The following is a 20,654-nucleotide window of genomic DNA, read 5'->3' as shown; positions in this document are numbered from 1 at the left end:
CACCGAAGAAGTTTTTTGTTAGTTTCTTTGACGGTGTGAAGCCACTTCAGTGCAGCATGGTCGGTTTGCAGGTGGAAACGCTGTCCCCAAACATATGGGCGTAGCTTTTCCAGAGCGTAGACAATGGCGTAACATTCTTTTTCAGTGACTGACCAGTTGCTTTCCCTCTCAGACAGTTTTTTGCTGAGAAACACTACAGGGTGGAATTCTTGATCAGGTCCTTTCTGCATTAAAACTGCTCCCACACCACGCTCGGATGCATCTGTGGTTACTAGGAACGGTTTGTCAAAGTCTGGGGCCCTTAGTACAGGGTCAGACATGAGTGTCGCTTTAAGCTTGTTAAAGGCCTTCTGACACTTTCCGGTCCACTGAACAGCATTTGGCTGTTTCTTTTTGGTTAGGTCTGTCAGTGGGGCAGCGATTTGGCTGTAGTGCGGTACAAATCGTCTGTAATAACCAGCCAAGCCTAAGAAGGATTGAACCTGTTTCTTTGACTTTGGGACAGGCCACTTTTGGATAGCATCCACTTTGGCCTGTAGGGGGCTGATAGTTCCTTGACCCACCTGGTGTCCAAGGTAAGTCACTCTGTTTAGGCCTATTTGACACTTCTTATCCTTAACAATTAGTCCTGCCTCCCTTATGCGCTCAAGGACTTTGTGTAGATGTTCCAGGTGGTCTGCCCAGGAATCCGAAAATATGGCCACATCGTCAAGGTAGGCGACTGCATATTCTCCTAATCCCGCTAGGAGACCATCTACAAGTCTTTGGAAAGTGGCGGGTGCATTTCGCAGCCCGAAAGGGAGTACATTAAATTCATACAGCCCGAGATGTGTGATGAAGGCTGACCTTTCCTTGGCATATTCATCTAGCGGTACCTGCCAGTACCCCTTGGTTAAGTCCAAGGTAGAGATGAACTGGGCCCGTCCCAGTTTCTCTAATAGTTCATCTGTGCGTGGCATTGGATAGTTGTCTGGGCGAGTTACAGCATTTAGCTTACGGTAGTCCACGCAAAAACGTATTTCCCCATCTGGTTTGGGAACTAGAACCACTGGAGATGCCCATGCACTTTCAGAGGGGCGGATTACACCCATCTGTAACATATCCTGGATCTCCCGTTCTATAGCAGTTTTAGCTTGAGGAGACACCCGGTAAGGTTGGACCCTAATTGGGTGAGCATTACCTGTGTCAATGGAGTGGTATGCCCGTTCAGTCAGTCCTGGGGTGGCTGAGAACGTTGGCGCGTAGGTAGTGCACAGCTCCTGGATCTGCTGTCGCTGCATACGCCCAAGGGTCATGGAGAGGTTCACCTCTTCCACACCACCAGCACTTTTCCCTTCGTAGTAGACACCTTCAGGCCACTCAGCGTCGTCTCCTCCCTGGGCTGTAAACTGACAAACCTTTAATTCTCTGGAATAAAAGGGCTTTAGAGAATTAATATGGTACATCTTAGGCTTCTGGTTAGAGGTGGGGAATGCTATGAGATAATTAACAGCTCCCAGGCGCTCCTGGACCGTGAATGGCCCTTCCCACGATGCTTCCATTTTATGGGCCTGGAGCGCCCTTAAGACCATGACCTGGTCTCCTACTTTGAAGGAACGCTCTCTGGCATGTTTATCATACCAGGCTTTTTGCTCTTTTTGAGCATCCTGTAAGTTTTCTCTAGCAAGGGCTAAAGAGGTTCGGAGGGTGTTTTGTAGGTTGGTTACAAAGTCCAGAATGTTAGTTCCTGGAGAAGGTGTAAATCCCTCCCATTGCTGCTTCACCAACTGCAATGGCCCCTTAACCTCACGGCCATATACAAGTTCAAATGGGGAAAACCCTAAACTGGGATGTGGTACAGCTCTGTAGGCAAAGAGCAACTGCTGCAACACTAGGTCCCAATCATTGGAGTGCTCATTTATGAATTTACATATCATGGCCCCCAAAGTTCCATTAAACTTCTCCACCATGCCATTTGTTTGATGGTGGTAAGGAGTGGCAACCAAGTGATTTACCCCATGAGCTTCCCAAAGGTTTTTCATAGTTCCTGCCAGGAAATTAGTCCCTGCATCGGTGAGGATGTCGGAGGGCCAACCTACCCTGGCAAAAATGTCTGCTAGTGCCTGGCACACACTTTTAGCCCTGGTGTTGCTTAGAGCTACTGCTTCCGGCCATCGGGTGGCAAAATCCATGAAAGTCAGTATGTGCTGCTTTCCTCTGGGTGTCTTTTTCGGAAAAGGACCCAGAATATCCACAGCTACTCGCTGAAATGGAACTTCAATGATGGGGAGTGGCTGGAGAGGGGCTTTGACCTGGTCTTGGGGTTTTCCCACTCTTTGGCACACCTCACAAGACTGGACATAGGTAGAAACATCCTTGCCCATTCCCTCCCAGTGGAATGATCCCCCCAAACGGTCTTTGGTCCTGTTCACCCCAGCATGGCCACTAGGGTGATCATGGGCTAAGCTCAAGAGCTTGGCCCGGTATTTAGTTGGAACTACCAACTGTCTCTGAGGATGCCAGTCTTCCTGGTGTCCACCAGAAAGAGTTTCCTTGTATAAAAGTCCTCTTTCTACAACAAACCTGGATCGATTAGAAGAGCTGAGAGGCGGTGGGTTGCTCCGTGCCGCCGTCCAAGCTCTCTGGAGGCTTTCATCTGCTTCCTGTTTGGTCTGGAACTGTTCCCTTGATGCTGGGGACATCAGTTCCTCATTGGATTGTGGACCTAGGCTTGGTCCCTCTGGAAGCGATATAGGGGATGGAGCTGTTTCTGTTGACTGTGAACCGCTCTCCGCTGGTGCACTATGTTGGGATTCAGGCTCCGGCTGAGCCTCTTGTGTAGGGTTATCGGCTGCTGCCAGTTCAGGTTCAGTGGGGCCCTCTGGTGTTGAGGTTGCAAGTACTGGATTCAGTGCTGGCACGGGGTCTGGTGTTGGTTGTTTGGCTGGTTCCGGTTCTGGGACTGGTTCCGTCTGGGTCTCTGGGACTGGATCCACTACTGCTGTTGCAGACATTGGCCTGGGGTCCGGGTCCATCACCTCTGACTGGGTCCTGATAGAAGTTTCCGGAACAGAGCTAGGCCTCACGGCTTGTTTAGCCTGGCTGCGGGTGACCATTCCCACCCTCTTGGCCTGCTTCACATGATTGGCCAAGTCTTCCCCCAACAGCATGGGGATGGGATAATCATCATAGACTGCAAAAGTCCACATTCCTGACCAGCCCTTGTACTGGACAGGCAACTTGGCTGTAGGCAAATTGAAAGAGTTGGACTCGAAGGGTTGAATCATCACTTGGATCTCTGGGTTGATTAAATTGGGGTCCACTAAGGAAGCATGGATAGCTGACACTTGTGCTCCGGTGTCCCTCCACGCGGTGACCTTCTTCCTGCCCACACTCACAGTTTCCCTCCGCTCCAAGGGTATCTGGGAGGTATCTGGGCCTGTGGACCTCTGGTGTGATTCCGGTGCAATGAACTGTAATCTGTTGGGGTTCTTGGGGCAGTTGGCCTTTACATGCCCCAGCTCGTTACACTTAAAACATCGTCCAGCTGACGGGTCACTGGGGCGAGGAGGGTTGCTGGAGAACGGGGTGGTAGGACGATAAGGGGTCTGGAGGGTTCTTTGGGAGGTAGGTGGGGCCTTGGGCGGCCCCCGGTAATAGGGTGTGGTCTGGGGTGGTCCCTTCTGGTCTCCGCTCCAACTGCGACCAGTTTTCTTCTTCTCTGCCACCTCCACCCATCTGGCTCCAATCTCTCCTGCCTCGATTACAGTTTTGGGTTTCCCATCTAGGATGTATCTTTCTATTTCCTCAGGAACACCCTCTAAGAATTGTTCCATTTGCATTAGGAAGGGCAAATTTACTGGAGATTCAACACTTGCTCCTGATATCCAGGCATCCCAATGTTTCACAATGTGGTAGGCATGTCGGGTAAATGACATGTCTGGTTTCCACCTTAGGGCTCTGAACCTCCGACGAGACTGCTCGGGTGTTATCCCCATTCTGACTCTCGCCTTGGATTTAAACAGTTCATACTTGTTCATGTGTTCTTTAGGCATTTCAGCTGCCACCTCAGCTAAGGGTCCACTGAGCTGCGGCCTCAGCTCTACCATGTATTGGTCAGTAGAGATGTTGTACCCAAGGCAGGCCCTTTCGAAGTTTTCTAAGAAGGCCTCAGTATCATCACCTGCCTTGTAGGTGGGGAACTTTCTGGGATGGGAAGTGGTACCTGGAGAAGGATTGCTAGGGTTTGTTGGTATATTCTGCTGGGCCTTTATCCTCTCCACCTCCTCCACATGCTTCCTCTCTTTTTCCTTCTCCTCCTCCACATGCTTCCTTGCCTCCATTTCCCTCTTGTGGGCAGCCTCCTGTACCTCCTTCTCCAGCCGCATGAGTTCTATCTGTCTTTCATGTTCCCTTTGTTTTTCCTCAGCCTGAAATTTGGCTAATTCCAGCTGTAGTCGAGCTGAGGATTTGGTCATTCTAACCTCTCTGTTTTTAACTAACTTTACACCCGAGGTTTAGAAATAAACAAACAAAACTTGGCTGTAAAATTTTGCTGTGCTGGAATAGAATACCTATTCTCTGATAGTGATTGTCAGCCTACAGAAAAAGACAATTCCCTTGTCTCTGCTCTGGGCCCAAATTAAAGCAAAAAACCTCCAACTACTTGGAAACCTGCTTACCCAGCCCAAAGAAAAAGCAAATGGGTAGAACACACACCCCCTATTTACTTTTAGGAAGAAAAGGAAAAAAAAAAAACTCTGGGTTGGAAGACTGTGAATTTCCCTGCAGGAGTTAAGTACCCTGCCTCCAGGCAAAGAAAACCTGCAATTCACAAAGATAATCCCCTTTTGTCTCTGCTTGGCCACAAAGCAGAGAAAAAAAAGCTGCTTTCTGGACTTCCTTTCCAAAGGAAAAAAAAAATTCGTTTTTAAAATCTGTATTTCTAGTTCAAAAAATCTCAACTGGATCTCAAAATGATTTCAGGTTAATCCCACCACTATGCCACCATGTCAAGGTTCCTCCCCCACTCTGAACTCTAGGGTACAGATGTGGGGACCTGCATGAAAAACCTCCTAAGCTTATCTTTACCAGCTTAGGTCAAAACTTCCCCAAGGTACAAAATATTCCACCCGTTGTCCTTGGACTGGCCGCTACCACCACCAAACTAATACTGGTTACTGGGGAAGAGGTGTTTGGACGCGTCTTTCCCCCCAAAATACTTCCCAAAACCCTGCACCCCACTTCCTGGACAAGGTTTGGTAAAAAGCCTCACCAATTTGCCTAGGTGACTACAGACCCAGACCCTTGGATCTTAAGAACAATGAACAATCCTCCCAACACTTGCACCCCCCCTTTCTTGGGAAATGTTGGATAAAAAGCCTCACCAATTTGCATAGGTGACCACAGACCCAAACCCTTGGATCTGAGAACAATGAAAAAGCATTCAGTTTTTTTACAAGAAGACTTTTAATAAAAAATAGAAGTAAATAGAAATAAAGAAATCCCCCCTGTAAAATCAGGATGGTAGATATCTTACAGGGTAATTAGATTCAAAAACATAGAGAACCCCTCTAGGCAAAAACCTTAAGTTACAAAAAAGATACACAGACAGAAATAGTTATTCTATTCAGCACAATTCTTTTCTCAGCCATTTAAAGAAATCATAATCTAACACATACTTAGCTAGATTACTTACTAAAAGTTCTAAGACTCCATTCCTGGTCTATCCCCGGCAGAAACCAGCATATAGACAGACCCACAGACCCTTTGTTTCTCTCCCTCCTCCCAGCTTTTGAAAGTATCTTGTCTCCTCATTGGTCATTTTGGTCAGGTGCCAGCGAGGTTACCTTTAGCTTCTTAACCCTTTACAGGTGAGAGGAGCTTTCCTCTGGCCAGGAGGGATTTCAAAGGGGTTTACCCTTCCCTTTATATTTATGACAAGGCCCATTTAGGATTGCCTTGAATTCACCCACCAGCCAGAAGGCCTGATCACTGGGCTAAAGGGGGACCTACCTCCACATAACCCAAAGCACAGGGGATGGCTTTGAATCTGTGCCCCTGGGAAAGGACAGTCAGGCCCTGAACTCGGAGGAATGTTGCTCCGTAGAGTGACCCAGAACTGGGGAGTTGTACAAGTGGTGACCCACGACTATCCAGCCCCCTGGGATAGAGAGGGTCCCCCTGCCTTGTTTCCACCCCTAAACAGCCTAGGAAGCTGGGGTTTCCCTCTGGGGTATTTTGTGTGCCAAATGCTAACCCTGGGCCACCTCCTTATGTCATCCCCCAACTTGCAGGGCGGTAGTGACCGACAGCAAAAAGCCCACTCCCAGAAAGAAATCCCATGCAGCTCTAAGCCACGGTTTGTTTCTGTCAGAAAGGCTGCTGTTGCTGCTTCAGAGCTTCACAGGCTACATGGAGAATCTCATCAGCGAACAAGCTGTGCCCCCCTCCCGGGCAGTGGGACCCTGCATGTCCATCGGGCTGGCTGTGAGGAAGTACGGGAACAGCATGTTGAAACTGGGAGCGCTCCATCAGCAGCTAGTGACTGAGGTAGGATGTGGCCTAGCGATGCTGGGACCTATGTCATATAGGATTTGCTATACTAAACCAGATGGTGGTTGAACCTTCAATGATCAGATTACACTTCAGAGCATGAGCTTTGATTAACCTCATCTAATCCTCAGAACTAGATAAAATGAAATTAGTGACTGTAATATTAGCCAGCCCCTTTTAAAATCCAGCTACTATATTTAGCTCTCTGGCCTGCTGAAGCAGGGAGGTCTGCTGGCTGCCTACATGCAGTGTGATCATAGAATCATAGAATATTAGGGTTGGAAGAGACCTCAGGAGGTCCAATCCCCTGCTCAAAGCAGGACCAACACCAACTAAATCATCCCAGCCAAGGCTTTGTGAAGCCGGGCCTTAAAACCTCTAAGGATGGAGAGTCTACCACCTCCCTAGGTGTGACGTTGCAGTCCATATGATTTTATGAAAATATGCTAATGTGTATGAATATAATGTAACTGGAATATGCTTCATGCAAAAGGTCTCGTGTAAGGTATCATTACAAAGCCTATAATCTACTGAGTGTGTTCATCCTATTTGCATAAATGTATCATTCTTATATCTGAAACTAGAAATATGACATATAACTCTGAGGTCCTATTGTAATTATGCAAAGTGTGGGCCATTAATGGTGTTTTGGAATCTTGATGGCTCCCATCAACTAGGACAATTGACTGTAGATGGCTCTGTTTACTTGCAGGCCTTCCTGTGAGTCAGACTGGGAAGAATGAAAGCTTGGTTTCAGAGTAACAGCCCTGTTAGTCTGTATTCACAAAAAGAAAAGGAGGACTTGTGGCACCTTAGAGACTAACCAATTTATTTGAGCATAAGCTTTCATGAGCTACAGCTCCGATTAAGCTTATGCTCAAATAGTCTCTAAGGTGCCACAAGTACTCCTTTTCTTTTAATGAAAGCTTGGGGTCTCACAGAACATGTGACCATGTCACCTGGTACTGGAATCCATCTTAAACCTGGGGCTTTTCCATTTAGACGGAGGGGTGGGGACCCAAAGAGACAAAAGATTCCCTCCTTGTGCCACAGCTATATATAAGGGGGTGGAATAGAATAAAGGGGGCTGCAGTCATGAGAAATCCTCTAGCTACCACCTAAGCTGGAACAAGGACTGTACCAGGGGAAAGGATTAGGCCCAGACTAGACTGTAATCCCCAAGTCCTTTCCTACAGAACTGATGCTTTGCCAGTCGCTCACCAGCCTGTACCGGTGCCTGGGATTCTTCCTTCCTAAGTGCAGGACTCCGCACTTGTCCTTGTTGAACCTTATCAGCTATCTTTTGGCCCAATCCTCCAATTTGTCTAGGTCACTCTGGACCCTATCCCTACCCTACAGCATATCTACCCTCCCCCCAGTTTAGTGTCATCTGCGAACTTGCTGAGGGTGCAATTAATCCCATCATCCAGATCATTGATAAAGACGTTGAACAAAACTGGCCCCAGGACCAACCCCTGGGGCACTCTGCCTGATACCGCCTGCCAACTAGACATCGAGCTGTTGATCACTACCCATTGAGCCCGACAATCTAGCCAACTTTCTATCCACCTTATAGTCCAGTCATCCAATCCATACTTTTTTAACTTGCTGGCATTAATACTGTGGGGACCGTATCAAAATCTTTGCTAAAGTCAAGATATATCACATCCACCGCTTTCTCCATATCCACAGAGCCAGTTATCTCGTCATAGAAGGCAATCAGGTTGGTCAGGCATGACTTGCCCTTGGTGAATCCATGTTGACTGTTCCTGATTACCTTCCTCTCCTCCAAGTGCTTCAAAATGATTCTTTAAGGACCTGCTCCAAGATTTTGCCGGGGACTGAAGTGAGGCTGACCAGTCTGTAGTTCCCTGGGTTCTCTTTTTTCCCTTTTTAAAATATGGGCACTATATTTTCCTTTTTCTGATCATCCGGGACCTCCCCCCGATTACCACAAATTTTCAAAGATAATGGCCAATGGCTCTGCAATCACATCAGCCAACTCCCTCAGCACCCTTGGATGCATTAGATCCAGTCCGATGGACTTGTGCATGTCCAGCTTTTCTAAATAGTCCTTAACCTGTTCTTTCACCACTGAGGGCTGCTCACCTCGTCCCCATACTGTGTTGCCCAGTGCAGCAGTCTGGGAGCTGACCTTGTCTGTGAAGACTGAGGCAAAAAAAGCATTGAGTACTTCAGCTTTTTCCACATCCTCTGTCACTAGGTTGCCTCCCCCATTCAGTAAGGGTCCCACACTTTCCCTGACCACCTTCTTGTTGCTAACATACCTGTAGGAACCCTTCTTGTTATCCTTCACATCCCTTGCTAGCTGCAACTCCAATTGTGCCTTGGCCTTCCTGATTACACCCCTGCATGCTCTAGCAATATTTTTATACTCCTCCCTAGTCACCTGTCCAAATTTCCACTTCTTGTAAGTTTCCTTTTTGAGTTTCTCCCCAAAGATTTCACTGTTAAGCCAAGCTGGTCACCTGCCATATTTGCTATTCTTTCTGCACTTTGGGATGGTTTGTTCCTGCGCCCTCAATAAGGCTTCTTTAAAATACAGCCAGCTCTCCTGGACTCCTTTCCCCCTCATATTAGCTTCCCAGGGGATCCTGCCCATCAGTTCCCTAAGGGATTCTAAGTCTGCTTTTCTCAAGTCCAGGGTCTATATTTTGCTACTCTCCTTTCTTCCTTTTGTGAGGATCCTGAACTCAACCATCTCATGGTCACAGCTGCCTAGGTTGCTACCCACTTCTACTTCCCCTACCAATTCTTCCTATTTGTAAGCAGCGGGTCAAGAGGAGCACAGCCCCTAGTCGGTTGCTCCAGCACTTGTACCAGGAAGTTGTCCCCAACACTCTCCAAAAACTTCCTGGATTGTCTGTGCACTGCTGTATTGCTCTCCCAGCAGACGTGATTGAAGTCTCCCATTAGTACCAGGGTCTTTGATCTGGAAACTTCAGTTAGTTGTCCGAAGAAAGCCTCGTCTACCTCATCCTTCTGATTCAGTGGTCCATAGCACATGCCCACCACAACATCACCCTTGTTGCTCTCGCCTCTAAGCTTAACTCAAGGTCTCTCAACGGGCTTTTCTCCAGTTTCAAACTGGAGCTCTGAGCAATCGTACCAAAAAAGTAATGCTTTTGTTTGAAATTTATGTTACTTTTTTCAAGTGACCCTTTGTTCTCCTATTATGGGGCAAAAAAGGGGCGCTGATCACTGTCCCCTTTGTAACCTTAACACTGTTCCTCAGTCATGTTCCCTGAAATAATTCTCTTTCCCAGGATAAATAGTCCCAGTATTTGCCAGACCACCTCCCGAGGGAATCTGGCCAGGTCTCTTTGTAGCCCCTCTTTGAACCTATTCAATCTCAGAAAAATGTAGCAAAGCTACCCTAGCTGACCGCAGACTCCCACTGACATTCCCTCCCAGTGAGGATGTGCCAGTGTTCAGTCAGGCTTTTTGGTGTTGTACTTTTGGTCCTGTCACCAGCCGTGAAGCAAAGGGGTCTCTATTGAGTTACAGGAATTATTCGTTTCCTGTGTTCCATTTAAAAAAATGGGCACTATTTTATCGGCTTTCCAGGCCAATTTTGGAGCATCTGTTCTGTGAAGATAGTTGAGAATAACTTGTTTAAACATGATAGCAAATGTCTTCATTCTCTTATGTTTTCTCTCTAATAGAAGAAATCTAACAGGAGGGACATCTCTGCACTGAAATCTACCCTGCAAGATGTGAAAGCTGAGAATGAGCCTTTGAAAAGCTGCTCACCTGTGATTTCAGAATCAAGTGCATTATTAGCCAGTGCCCAGTCAACCATGTCATGTCTACCACAAACCATCCGTGGGCCAGACTGTGGTTTCTCAGACACCTCACAGCCACGATCTGCATATGGTGTCACCAAGAATGTCTGTAGTGTCCATTCTCAGACAATTGAGTCATCTTTGGTGCCCTGTGATGCATGTGCAAGTGGCCAGGCCAGCCTCTGGGAGGTTGGTAAAGCCATCATCAGCATCTGCCACAGCCAGAACATCCCCTCGTCCCTGGGCAAATTCCAAGAGAAGGTTGAGGAGACCCTAGGCAACAAGCCACTCACCACTACTGACATAAGTTTCTGGGCATCAGAACAGAGCAAAGACCTCTCTCGTATCAACAGACATCTTGGGGTGCTGATGCAGCTGATAAACCCTTTGAAGGCAGATCTGGAAGAATCTGAGAAACAGAAGGATGAGCTGAGGAAGCAGGTTGAGGACTTTGACAAGATTCTTCAGAAGGCAACTGAGACCCAGGAATGGCAGAGGAAGGAGGCTGAGCAGTACCTGGAGGAAAAGATAAAGGAGAATTTTCAGATCACAGCCAAACTGGAGAAGGACAAGGAAGATCTACAGACAGGTGCGGTGCCAGTCCCAGCTTGTCCCTAGTCAGTAGGTGTTTTTGTTAAACACAACCAGAGTCCTTAGGGAAATCCTAGTCCCACAGAAGTCAGTGGGAGTTTTTCCATTGACTTCAATGGGATTAGGATTTTACCCCTTGACAGTTGATTGTTCCCTTTAAATTAACTCTTGTTCACAAATCTCTTCTTTCTCTGTATTTCTGGTGGCAGAGAGGCCAGGTATTGCAGACTCCTTACTTCATTTCTGCTTCTGGAAGGGTGGCTGTTTCCTACTTATTCTCACCTTCTGGGCTCCTTTTATTCCCTGGTGTTCTCATGAACTGCATACTTGTTTGATTCTGAGTAGGTTTTAGTGAAGCAGTTGGTCAGCTTCCTGAGAAAAGACTATTCTCAGTAAGTGCCCAATCGAGAAGCCCTTAAGCCAGCAATGAACTTGGAGATGCCAATCCACATCTGGGCTTTTGGGGGACACAAATCAGGTATGTCCCACATCTTTAAAGGGTTAACCACTAGTATTAACTCCTTTGTCTTGACCCATAGATGAAATAGTAAAAGACACAAGAGTAACAGCATATCTATGGTGGACATGCTTTGTTCACACAATTTAGCTTGTTTAGTGTCTACTGCATTTTCCCATTTCTTTGTGCCTCCTGGTAGGCACTCTGATGCAGACTCTTCTGCCTCTTTGGAGAAGGCTTTCAATTCAGGCATGTGTTTGGGGCTTTGGGAAGGAAAGGGTGTACTGCAACCATGCCTGCCCTCGGCCCCTCCCTCTGGAATTTCTCTGGGCTGGACCCCACTCCCTGGTGAAGTTTCACCCATGCAGAGATTTTTCCCTTCCTGTCTTGGAGAGAGTTTTATTTCTTACAAGCATAGCAAGAACAACATCTTTCAGGGGAGTGCCTTGGATGGGTAAAACCCCTTTGGACACGGATAGCTCAGTGGTTTGAGCATTGGCCTGCTAAACCCAGGGTTGTGAGTTCAATCCTTGAGGGGCCATTTAGGGATCTGGGGCAAAAATTGGGGATTGGTCCTGCTTTGAGCAGGGGGTTGGACTAGATGACCTCCTGAGGTCCCTTCCAACCCTGAGAGTCTATGACAACCCACTTTCTGTTCCTAAAAGGTTAGCTGGGGGGCACCCCCTTCCGGGAGATCTGACCCCCAGTCTTCCCTTAAACCCTGTTCCACAGGAGAGGGGTCTGGCATTTTAAATGCAGATTGTTCACCCTCATCCTGGGAAACATCCTCCCTACAAAAGGTGGGCACCTTCCGTCTGGGCTTCCCTCTCTGGGCTCCCTGCTGGGTCAGACACTCCTGTGTCCCCCAAAAGGGAAGGTGTCCCTGATCCACCTGTGGGCTCACAACTACCAGCTATGACAGACCCTTCACTGGCCAGCAAAATTCCCCCCTTTTCACTCAGGTTGGGCTTGCTTCCAGCTACAGAGTCCTGGGGGTCTGTTCCCACTGCAGAGGTCAACAGGACCCCAAATTCCACCTTCGGGACACATGTCTCTGTGCACCCCAGGGCAGGCCCTGCCCTCTGCTGACCTGCAACTTCCTAGCAGTCAGCGGCTGGGGTGGCCCCCCTGTTACAAGATGATACATTCCCCTCCCCCGGGGAGATGATCATGGGACAGGGGCTGGCTTTGTCCAGCTCCTCCCTCTGGAACTGGCCCAGGGCTTTTAGCACAAGATTCCTTCTCACTGCTAACCAACCCTGGGACAGATTCTGTCACATTAAAGAAATCATTCCCCAGTAAAAACGGTGCAAAATTGTGTGCCACCATTACAACAGTCAATTCAGCCTGCAAATCCTTAGTTTGCATGTATACTTTAGCTAAAGGTGCAAGGACTTTGTAACCTCCCACCAGTTCTAATTCTTCCATTTTACCCGGCAACAAATCCTTCTCCTGGATCAGGTCGCTCCTGACCACAAAAATCTCAGCACCTGTATCCTTCAATCCAAGAAGCACTTCACCACTGATTTTAACTGCATGCATATGCTCATTGCTTGGTTGTGTAGAAGCAAGCTTTACAAACCCTGTGTGCAAAGAGGCCGCAGCCTGGCTCTGAGAAGTAGCAGCTTCAAGTGTTACTTGCTGCCTGTTTCCACTCAGCAAGGGACACTTATTCCTCAGGTGCTCAGTGGACTTACAACGATAGCACCTCTTGGGTGCCTCTGCTTGCACAGGAGATTTGGGACGGGTCACAGGGGAGTGGGGAGGTGAACACCCCACCTCCTTTTTCCCAGGGGCAAAACGGTGCTTCTGCTTTCCTCCAACCCTGTGCTCCTCTGCCAGTGGTTCATGTTTAATTGCAGCCTGTGTTTGCTCATAAGAGCCTGCAAACCCAGCTAATTCACCCACTGCGTCCATCTTTTTGTCCCACAAATACTGTTTTACATCATCACTGCACGTATTCAGGAATTGTTCCTGAGTAACCAAATCACAAATTCCGTCAAAGCTTGTAATGCCTTTCCCCCTCACCCACTTGTCTACCAAATCTCACATTTCATTTACATAAGCCACATTACTCAATCCAGATCCCCTCTTAAGACTCCTGAATTTAATCCTGTAGGTTTCAGGTGTAACCTGAAACTGTTTCAGAACCCGTTCCCTAAATTTACCATAGTTTGAAGCATCATCAATAGGCATCTTATTGAATATGTCCAGAGTTCTGCCAGTCAATTTTGTAATCAATGTGGTCATCTTTTGGTCTTCAGGGATTGCATGGAGGGTGCACAGTCTCTCAAAGGTGATGAAATATTCGGCAAAATGTTGCTGGATTCGTCATACTGGGGACATAGTCGCTCCCATTTGTGGATTTTTGGGGAAGTGGAGCCAGCTCTTCAACTCCATAACAGCCAGTTCATGCTTCTGGGCCTCCATAGCTCTCTTGTGGGCAGCCTCTTCTGCCTCCACCTTGGATGTTTCTGCCTCCACAGCTCTCTTGTGGGCAGCCTCCTCTGTATTAATTTCTAATTGTCTTAATTCCATCCGTCTCTTATGTTCGTTTTCTTTCTCTTTTGCTTACAGTCTAGCCAGCTCTAGTTTATTAGCTGCTTCACTGGTAATCATTTTCCTACTTTCTTGTGCTGGGCCACGCCCCCTCTGTAGTTCACTGAAACTGGGATGCACTCACCTCAGGGGATTCTTAGTTAACAGAGACTTTCACAGCGCCCAGTGTTCAGCCTTTCTGGGCAATTTGCAACTTGTGTAGTTCTAGCTTCTTCTGATCTTCACTCTTATTTATTTTGCTTACCCGAAATAAGCAAACAGAAAATAACAAACAGTAACCACTTTGTCTGTTCTCCAGCCACCACACTTAAAACTCACTTAAAATCACTACCAGTATCTCAAAGCAATCAGCTGTGCACAGATCCTGCTCGACTACGCCACTGTGACAGGTTGGATCACAGAAACCCCCTTGGGACTGCCAACTGATGTGCCAAGACTGCTTCTGCCCCTGCTTTCCCTGCCAGCTTGAGACTCTAGCACCCTGTCTTGCTGAGCCAGACATGCCAGTCTGCTCCAACACAGACCCAGGTTCTGAACCACATGCCCCAAAGCTGCAGACTTAGCTTTCATGCTGTTTCAGCTTAGGACTTCAGTGCCCTGCCTGGTTTGAGCCAGACCCGCTAGCCTGCTGCAAACCCAGACTCAGGTCTGAACCACATCCCCAAAGCTGCAGACTTGACTGAAAGCAGCTCACAGAAGTGTTCCTGCCTTTAACACTCAGATGCCCAACTCCCAGTGGGGTCCAAACCCCAAATAAATCCATTTTACCCTGTATAAAGCTTATACAGGGTACACTTGTAAATTGTTTGCCCTCTATAACACTGATAGAGAGAGATGCACAGCTGTTTGCCCCCGCCCCCCCCAGGTATTAATACATACTCTGGGTTAATTCATAAGGAAAAAGTGATTTTATTAAATACAGAAAGTAGGATTTAAGTGATTCCAAGTAGTGACAGACAGAACAAAGTGAATTACCAAGCAAAATAAAATAAAACACACAAGTCTAAGTCTAGTACAGTAATAAAACTGAATACAGATAAAATCCTCACCCAGTAAGCTTCCTTTTACAGACTCGTCTCCTTCTAGTCTAGATCCAGCAATCACTCACACCCCCTGTAGTTACTGTTCTTTGTCCTTTCAGGTATCCTTGGGGTGGGGAGGCTCTCTCTTTAGCCAGCTGAAGACCAAATGGAGGGGTCTGTCGAGGGTTTAAATAGACTTTCTCTTGTAGGTGGAGACCCCCTACTCTCTCCTATGCAACGTCCAGCTACAAAATGGAGTTTTGGAGTCACCTGGGCAAGTCACATGTCTATGTATGACTGAGTTCCTTACCAGCCAAGCCACATTCTTGGGAAAGCCCAGATGTGGATTGGCATCTCCAAGTTCATTGTTGGCTTAAGGGCTTCTTGACTGGGCACTGACTGAGAATAGTCTTTTCTCAGGAAGCTGACCAACTGCTTCACTAAAACTTACTAGAATCAAACAAGTATGCAGCCAATATTCATAACTTCGAATACAAAAATGATACATGCATACAAATAGGATTAATAGATTTAGTAGAGCATAACCTTTACAGAGATATGTTACATGGCATATGTAGCATAGAACACATTCTAGTTATGTCATATATACATTCATAAGTATATTTACATTGTGACGGTGCCCCCCATAAGGCTTTATGTATCTAACTCACTAGCCCATAAAGTGGCCATTCAAAGGGAGGGAGACATCCTCCTTTAGGGGTTAATATGGCATCTTCACAATATGCTTGATCATCTTACCTAATCCTCACCAACCTAAAGAGCGAGAACACAGGTGACCTGAGTCTGTTGATTCAGCTGTGCCAGTAGGTGACATCTCTCTCTCTCTCCCTCTCCCTCCCCCACCCAGGCCCACTTCCCCCCCCCCGCCCACTTGGTGTGATGATATGAAGAGTTTATTGGGATGCTGGCATTGCTGATGAGTGATGCATTATGTAGCTTGTCCCTAATGAGTGTCAATAAAACCTTCACCCCATCCCATCCTGTGTTCTGTATGTGGCACATCTGTTCCCAGAAAAACTATTTCACAACTTTTTTCGAGAGTTTTTTAAACACATAAAGGTGCTATTTTCCATATCCCTCCAACTGGAAGGATATGGAACTTCTTAAGACCAGAAGTTCAGTAGATAATAAAGATGATCAGCTATTTCATTTTTCCTGGCTCCTCCCTTTAGTGAAGCATAGAATGATACACTCAGTTGATGAGAAATGCCATGGTGTGATTGTTATGTGTAGATAAGTGCTGTAAAGGACCTGGGAGGTCCTTGCTAAGTCATTTGTTCTGGTTGGTTTAGGAGCTGCTGTGCTGGAGGAGAGAATTTCCACCTTGAAAGAAGAGCTGCTGTCACAGCAAGCTGCCATGCGAGAGCTGGGTAGGAATTCTCATGGGCTCATCCATCCATCCGATCTCATCCATAGACTCTATTCTCCTCTCACGCTGTTTTTACACCAGTGTAGTTCTCTTGACTTTAGTGGAGTCGCTCCCGATTAGCACTGGTGTAAGTGAGAGGAGAATCGGCACCAATGTATTTAAATGGCCTCCATCATTGTAGTGTCTGAGTGCCTTCTAACCTCAACTGCCCAGGTAACACACTAGGCAGAATCCTGGGGCAAGAGCCCATGAGCCTCTCAGAATCTCAGCCACTTCAGCACAGGGAACAGCAAACTTGAAATCCCTAGGAAGAGAAGCTTTGGGGCTAGGCTATTCCTTACAGGGGTGTGGAGAAGATGTGCTGCAGTGGGAGCCACAAATGGACTCCTGGTTGACTCCCAAAATTCCTCCCAGGGCTCTTGGTTGACTGTTCTCTGCCACCCATCAGATGGGTATAACAGTGCTCCCCTGCACCAAGCAGCTCTTGGTACAGAGGTGGGCCCATAGCTTTGGGAAGACTAATGCTAGCATGATGCAATCTCTCTGCTTCCTGCTTACACAAGGGGAAGGCTCCATGTGCCACCTTCCCGCATCTCATGTACCCATGCAGAGCCAGCCACAGTGTGGCTCTTAAAGACTAACAGTGAAGCCTGTCTACCTGGCTGATAGCTGTGGGGTGCTCGCATCATGTGTTGGGACTCACAAGGTTGCAGGCATAAGTGGGAATGGTGGCTCCCCTTCTGGGAGGCATCCATGAGAGAATTTAAGTCATGCCAGAAAGCTTCCTCTCACCTCTCTCATCCACTTCCCGCGGGATCATGGAACCTGGGGAAGGAAGAGCCCATCTTGCCCATCTCCACCATTATGAGCTCCCCCCATCCACAGCACTGGTTACAGGATGTTGTGTATTCACAGAGCTGACCAAAAGCACCCTGCTGGAGGAGATGAGGACTAAGATGGCCCACAAGAGCCAGATGACAAAGCTGGAAGACCAAGTGCAGCTGCTAACCAGCCAGTTGGAGAACGCAAGCCACGAGCTTAGCAGGGCCACCACCCAGCTAGACAAGGAGAAGGCCAAAGTGGAAAGCATGCTCAGGCATGAGGAGGTGCGGCCATGGCAGGAACCAGGACCTGTTGTTCCCTGCCTTACCCGAATCTAATTCCCTTCTACTCTCCACTAGGCCATCTCTGGCTGGTCCTGGTCCATGCTGCTCTATCCATACCTCTCCTGTCATCCCGTCCCTTCTTCTGTTCTGCTCCCTCTGCTGCTACCCAACTTTGTTTTCATTTAAGACTTATGCCAGGATTGTAAATAGGGTCTCTGTGGGAAGCTGAGGGCTCAGCTCAGTGTTCCTGCTCCCCTCCCCGCCCTGCATTGCTTTGCTTGTACTTCCCTGGCAATACCTTGTGCTATCCCTTTTTTCAGGGGTGAGTATCAGACAGGTAAAGAGGTGCTGTGCACCTGAGCAATGTTGCCATCTTACTTGTGTACTGTCACCCTGACCTGCGGGGGAGCTGCCTTCTGAAAGCAGCCTGTTTGATGGATTGTTGCAACTTACCTTCATCAGCATCCCCTCTGTGCCTATTTCATTCCCTCAGTGCAATGGCATTTTGCTGTCAGTAACACTCACTTTTCAAAGTTGCCACTGATCAGTTCCAGCATTCCAGGGAGCGCTCTAGGCAGAAGCAGGCAGGGCCCCATGCTTTTGGTGAAAGCTGGAGAAGCCCGATCCCCCCTAGAACCAGGCCCACCAGCAGACATGCCAAACCCACAAAAAATGCATAAATTGGGCTTGTTTTTGGCTTAATTGGCTTGTGAGTTGCTTGTTGGCTAGTTTTTGGCTTGTAGCTTGTTGCTTCTTTTTTTTTGATCGGCTCCCGGCAAGCAGGGGTAAGGGGGAGCAAACAGAGGCAAGGGAGGGAGAGAGTCAGGGGTGCACACCGCGCGCACCACAGTCCCAGACTGCATGCCGGGGGGATCTAGTCACATAGAGTGTTGGGGTTCTTAAGGATTGGCTTGTTTTGGCCTTGTTTTGAAATGGGATTAGCTTGATTTTTGGCTTATTGTGCAAGTCGGGGTGCTTATTTACCACGTGAAAGTTGGCAGCTCTGCCCACTGGTGCCCATTTGGTGCTGCAGGTAGAGGAAACTCTCCGGAGCCCTTTGCTGCTACCTACACACATCACAGGCCATAGGCACTGAGTTCCCCTCTGACCAGTGGGTGCCCAACCCACCACCCTTGCACCGCCCCCATTCCACCCCTTCCCCAAAGTCCCCGCCTATCCCACCTTTTCCCACCCCCATTCCATCCCCTTCCCCCAAAGTCCCTATCCCTGCCCTGCCTCCTCCCCTGAGTGTGCCGTGTCCCTGCTCCTCCCACTCCCTCCCAGAAAGTCCTAAGCGCTGCCAAACAGCTGTTTGGCCTATATCACATGTGGAAGGAGGGGGAGGAGCGGGGGACGCTGTGCTGGTACAGGCGGGGGTGGAGAGAAGGAGGCTAGGAGGGGGGAGTTTGGCTTCCGGTGGGTGTGGAGCACCCGCTAATTTTTCTCTGTGGGTGCTCCAGGCCCGGAGCACTCACGGACTTGATGCCTGTGTCACAGGCTGTGGCTTACTAGTGGGTCACACGCTTCCTTTGTGATATAGGCCAAGCTGTACACCCAGTTCGGCTCCTCTTGCCTCCCCCTCTCACACATTCTAGCCCATCCCTCACAGTTTGGTCCCTTGACCCCACTCTTTATTATAACCCTTCCTGCTTTAAAGCTACTTGGGCCGCTGAGGGTGACATCTGTACATATCATCTGCCTTCCTCTTTCTGTGAAGTCGCTCCAGGCCAAGCAGAGGACCCTGTTGCAACAGCTGGACTACCTGGATCAGGAGTGCGAGGAGCTGAGGGCCAGCCTAGGCGAAGTTGAGGATGACAAGGCTAAGCTGGAGCAACAGCTGAAGGCGACACAGGCAGAGAAGCAGCAGATTCAGGGCCAGCTGGAGGCCCAGCAGGTCAGCGTTAATGTCCCCGGAGCAGCAAGAAGTTCCTTCGCAGTAGGGGCTCCCCTGAGAGGCAGTCTAATGGGAGCTAGAGCTGCACTGTGGAGCTCCAGTATGGGAGGGAGCCATTAAAGGGCTCAGAATGAATGCCCCCCACTTGGGTACACCATGGAGTGCCAGTGTGCTGGGGGTGGGTGAACAGGCTGCACTGTGCAATGATGGAGGGTGAGAGAACAATGAAGAGCACTGAGATGTCTTCCTCTTGCACTGGCTCCAGCCAGGCAGTCTGTCCATGGTTAGTATCTCTGGGCCACTGCTGAGAACGCTACTCCATTTTACTCAGTCCTTCTCCCTCTGACTGATGGGAATTTGTTCTAAGCAAGTAGCAGGGGGGAGCAGGGGCCTCAGGGATTGGCCCTCTCAGCAGAACCCTGTTAGGCACTGAAGGTTGTGGGCATTCCAGGACAAGTGCCACATCTGTCTGGTGCTCCCACATCACACTGAGACCCGGTGGTTCATCACATTGGCGTGCCGCTCACTAGACAAGGAGGTCAGATTCAGCCCTGAAGGCAATGTTACAGCTGCATGATGAACTCTTCTCCTCTCCTAGCCACTTTGCAGCCCCTGCCCCTGAGCAGAATCACTCTGAGCTGGCACCACAGCAGGGAAGGAGCTTGATGAAACCTAACCATACTCTTCCTGTCCAGTGCAGCAGCTAATGGAGAACCTGCAGCAGGAGAAGCTGAGCCTGGAGCAGTCCACGTCCGAACTACTCAGGAACATCTCCGAGCTGGATGAGCTGCTCCAGGAGCTGAAGGAGAGGGAGAGGTTGCTCGTGTCCTTTCCAGACCTCCACATCCCTGCTGAGGCGCAGTTTGAGAGTAAGAGAGGGTGTGGGGAGGGGCAGAGGGCAGCAGACAGTAAGAGCCTGTGCAGGGGGTAGCAAACACCAGAATGGACGATAACAGACTTCATCCCTGCCACCAATAGTACTCACACACTGAGTGCCCTAGAGGGCTCATCTCCCCCAGCTCACATGCATGGGAGTGTGCAATTCCAGCAACTGTTTTAGAGTTACACGAATATAAAAATCAGACTTTCAATTAAACATGGAAAACCATCCCACTGAAAAAATCAGAGTTGCAGTCCAGAGGGATCGCCCTTGAGACAACTGACTATGAGATGTTTCAGAGTAACAGCCGTGTTAGTCTGTATTCGCAAAAAGAAAAGGAGTACTTGTGGCACCTTAGAGACTAACCAATTTATTTGAGCATGAGCTTTCGTGAGCTACAGCTCACTTCATCAGA

The 20,654-nt window shown here is 48.5% G+C and overlaps 1 protein-coding gene across 8 annotated transcripts in view; it reads left to right on the top strand.

Annotated features, from left to right (window-relative positions):
• The window catches only part of CCDC157 (coiled-coil domain containing 157), a 37,075-nt gene that overhangs the window by 6,841 nt on the left and 9,580 nt on the right, over window positions 1-20,654 (top strand). For 4 of the 8 annotated variants that reach the window (XM_077835161.1, XM_077835159.1, XM_077835158.1 and 1 more), the window contains 6 exons: window positions 6,360-6,531; window positions 10,221-10,929; window positions 16,283-16,360; window positions 17,275-17,465; window positions 19,183-19,359; window positions 20,060-20,228. In XM_077835161.1, coding sequence (XP_077691287.1) covers window positions 6,360-6,531; window positions 10,221-10,929; window positions 16,283-16,360; window positions 17,275-17,465; window positions 19,183-19,359; window positions 20,060-20,228 — 1,496 coding nt within the window. Of the gene's footprint in view, window positions 1-6,355; window positions 6,532-10,220; window positions 10,930-16,282; window positions 16,361-17,274; window positions 17,466-19,182; window positions 19,360-20,054; window positions 20,229-20,654 lie in introns of those variants that run through there. The other 4 variants (XM_077835157.1, XM_077835162.1, XM_077835164.1 and 1 more) reach the window with 4 other exon arrangements.

The sequence above is a fragment of the Eretmochelys imbricata genome, chromosome 15, assembly GCF_965152235.1.
Source record: "Eretmochelys imbricata isolate rEreImb1 chromosome 15, rEreImb1.hap1, whole genome shotgun sequence".
NCBI lineage: Eukaryota > Metazoa > Chordata > Testudines > Cheloniidae > Eretmochelys > Eretmochelys imbricata.
Note: the sequence above shows the minus strand (reverse complement) of the source record. Positions and strands in the feature narration are given on the sequence as shown.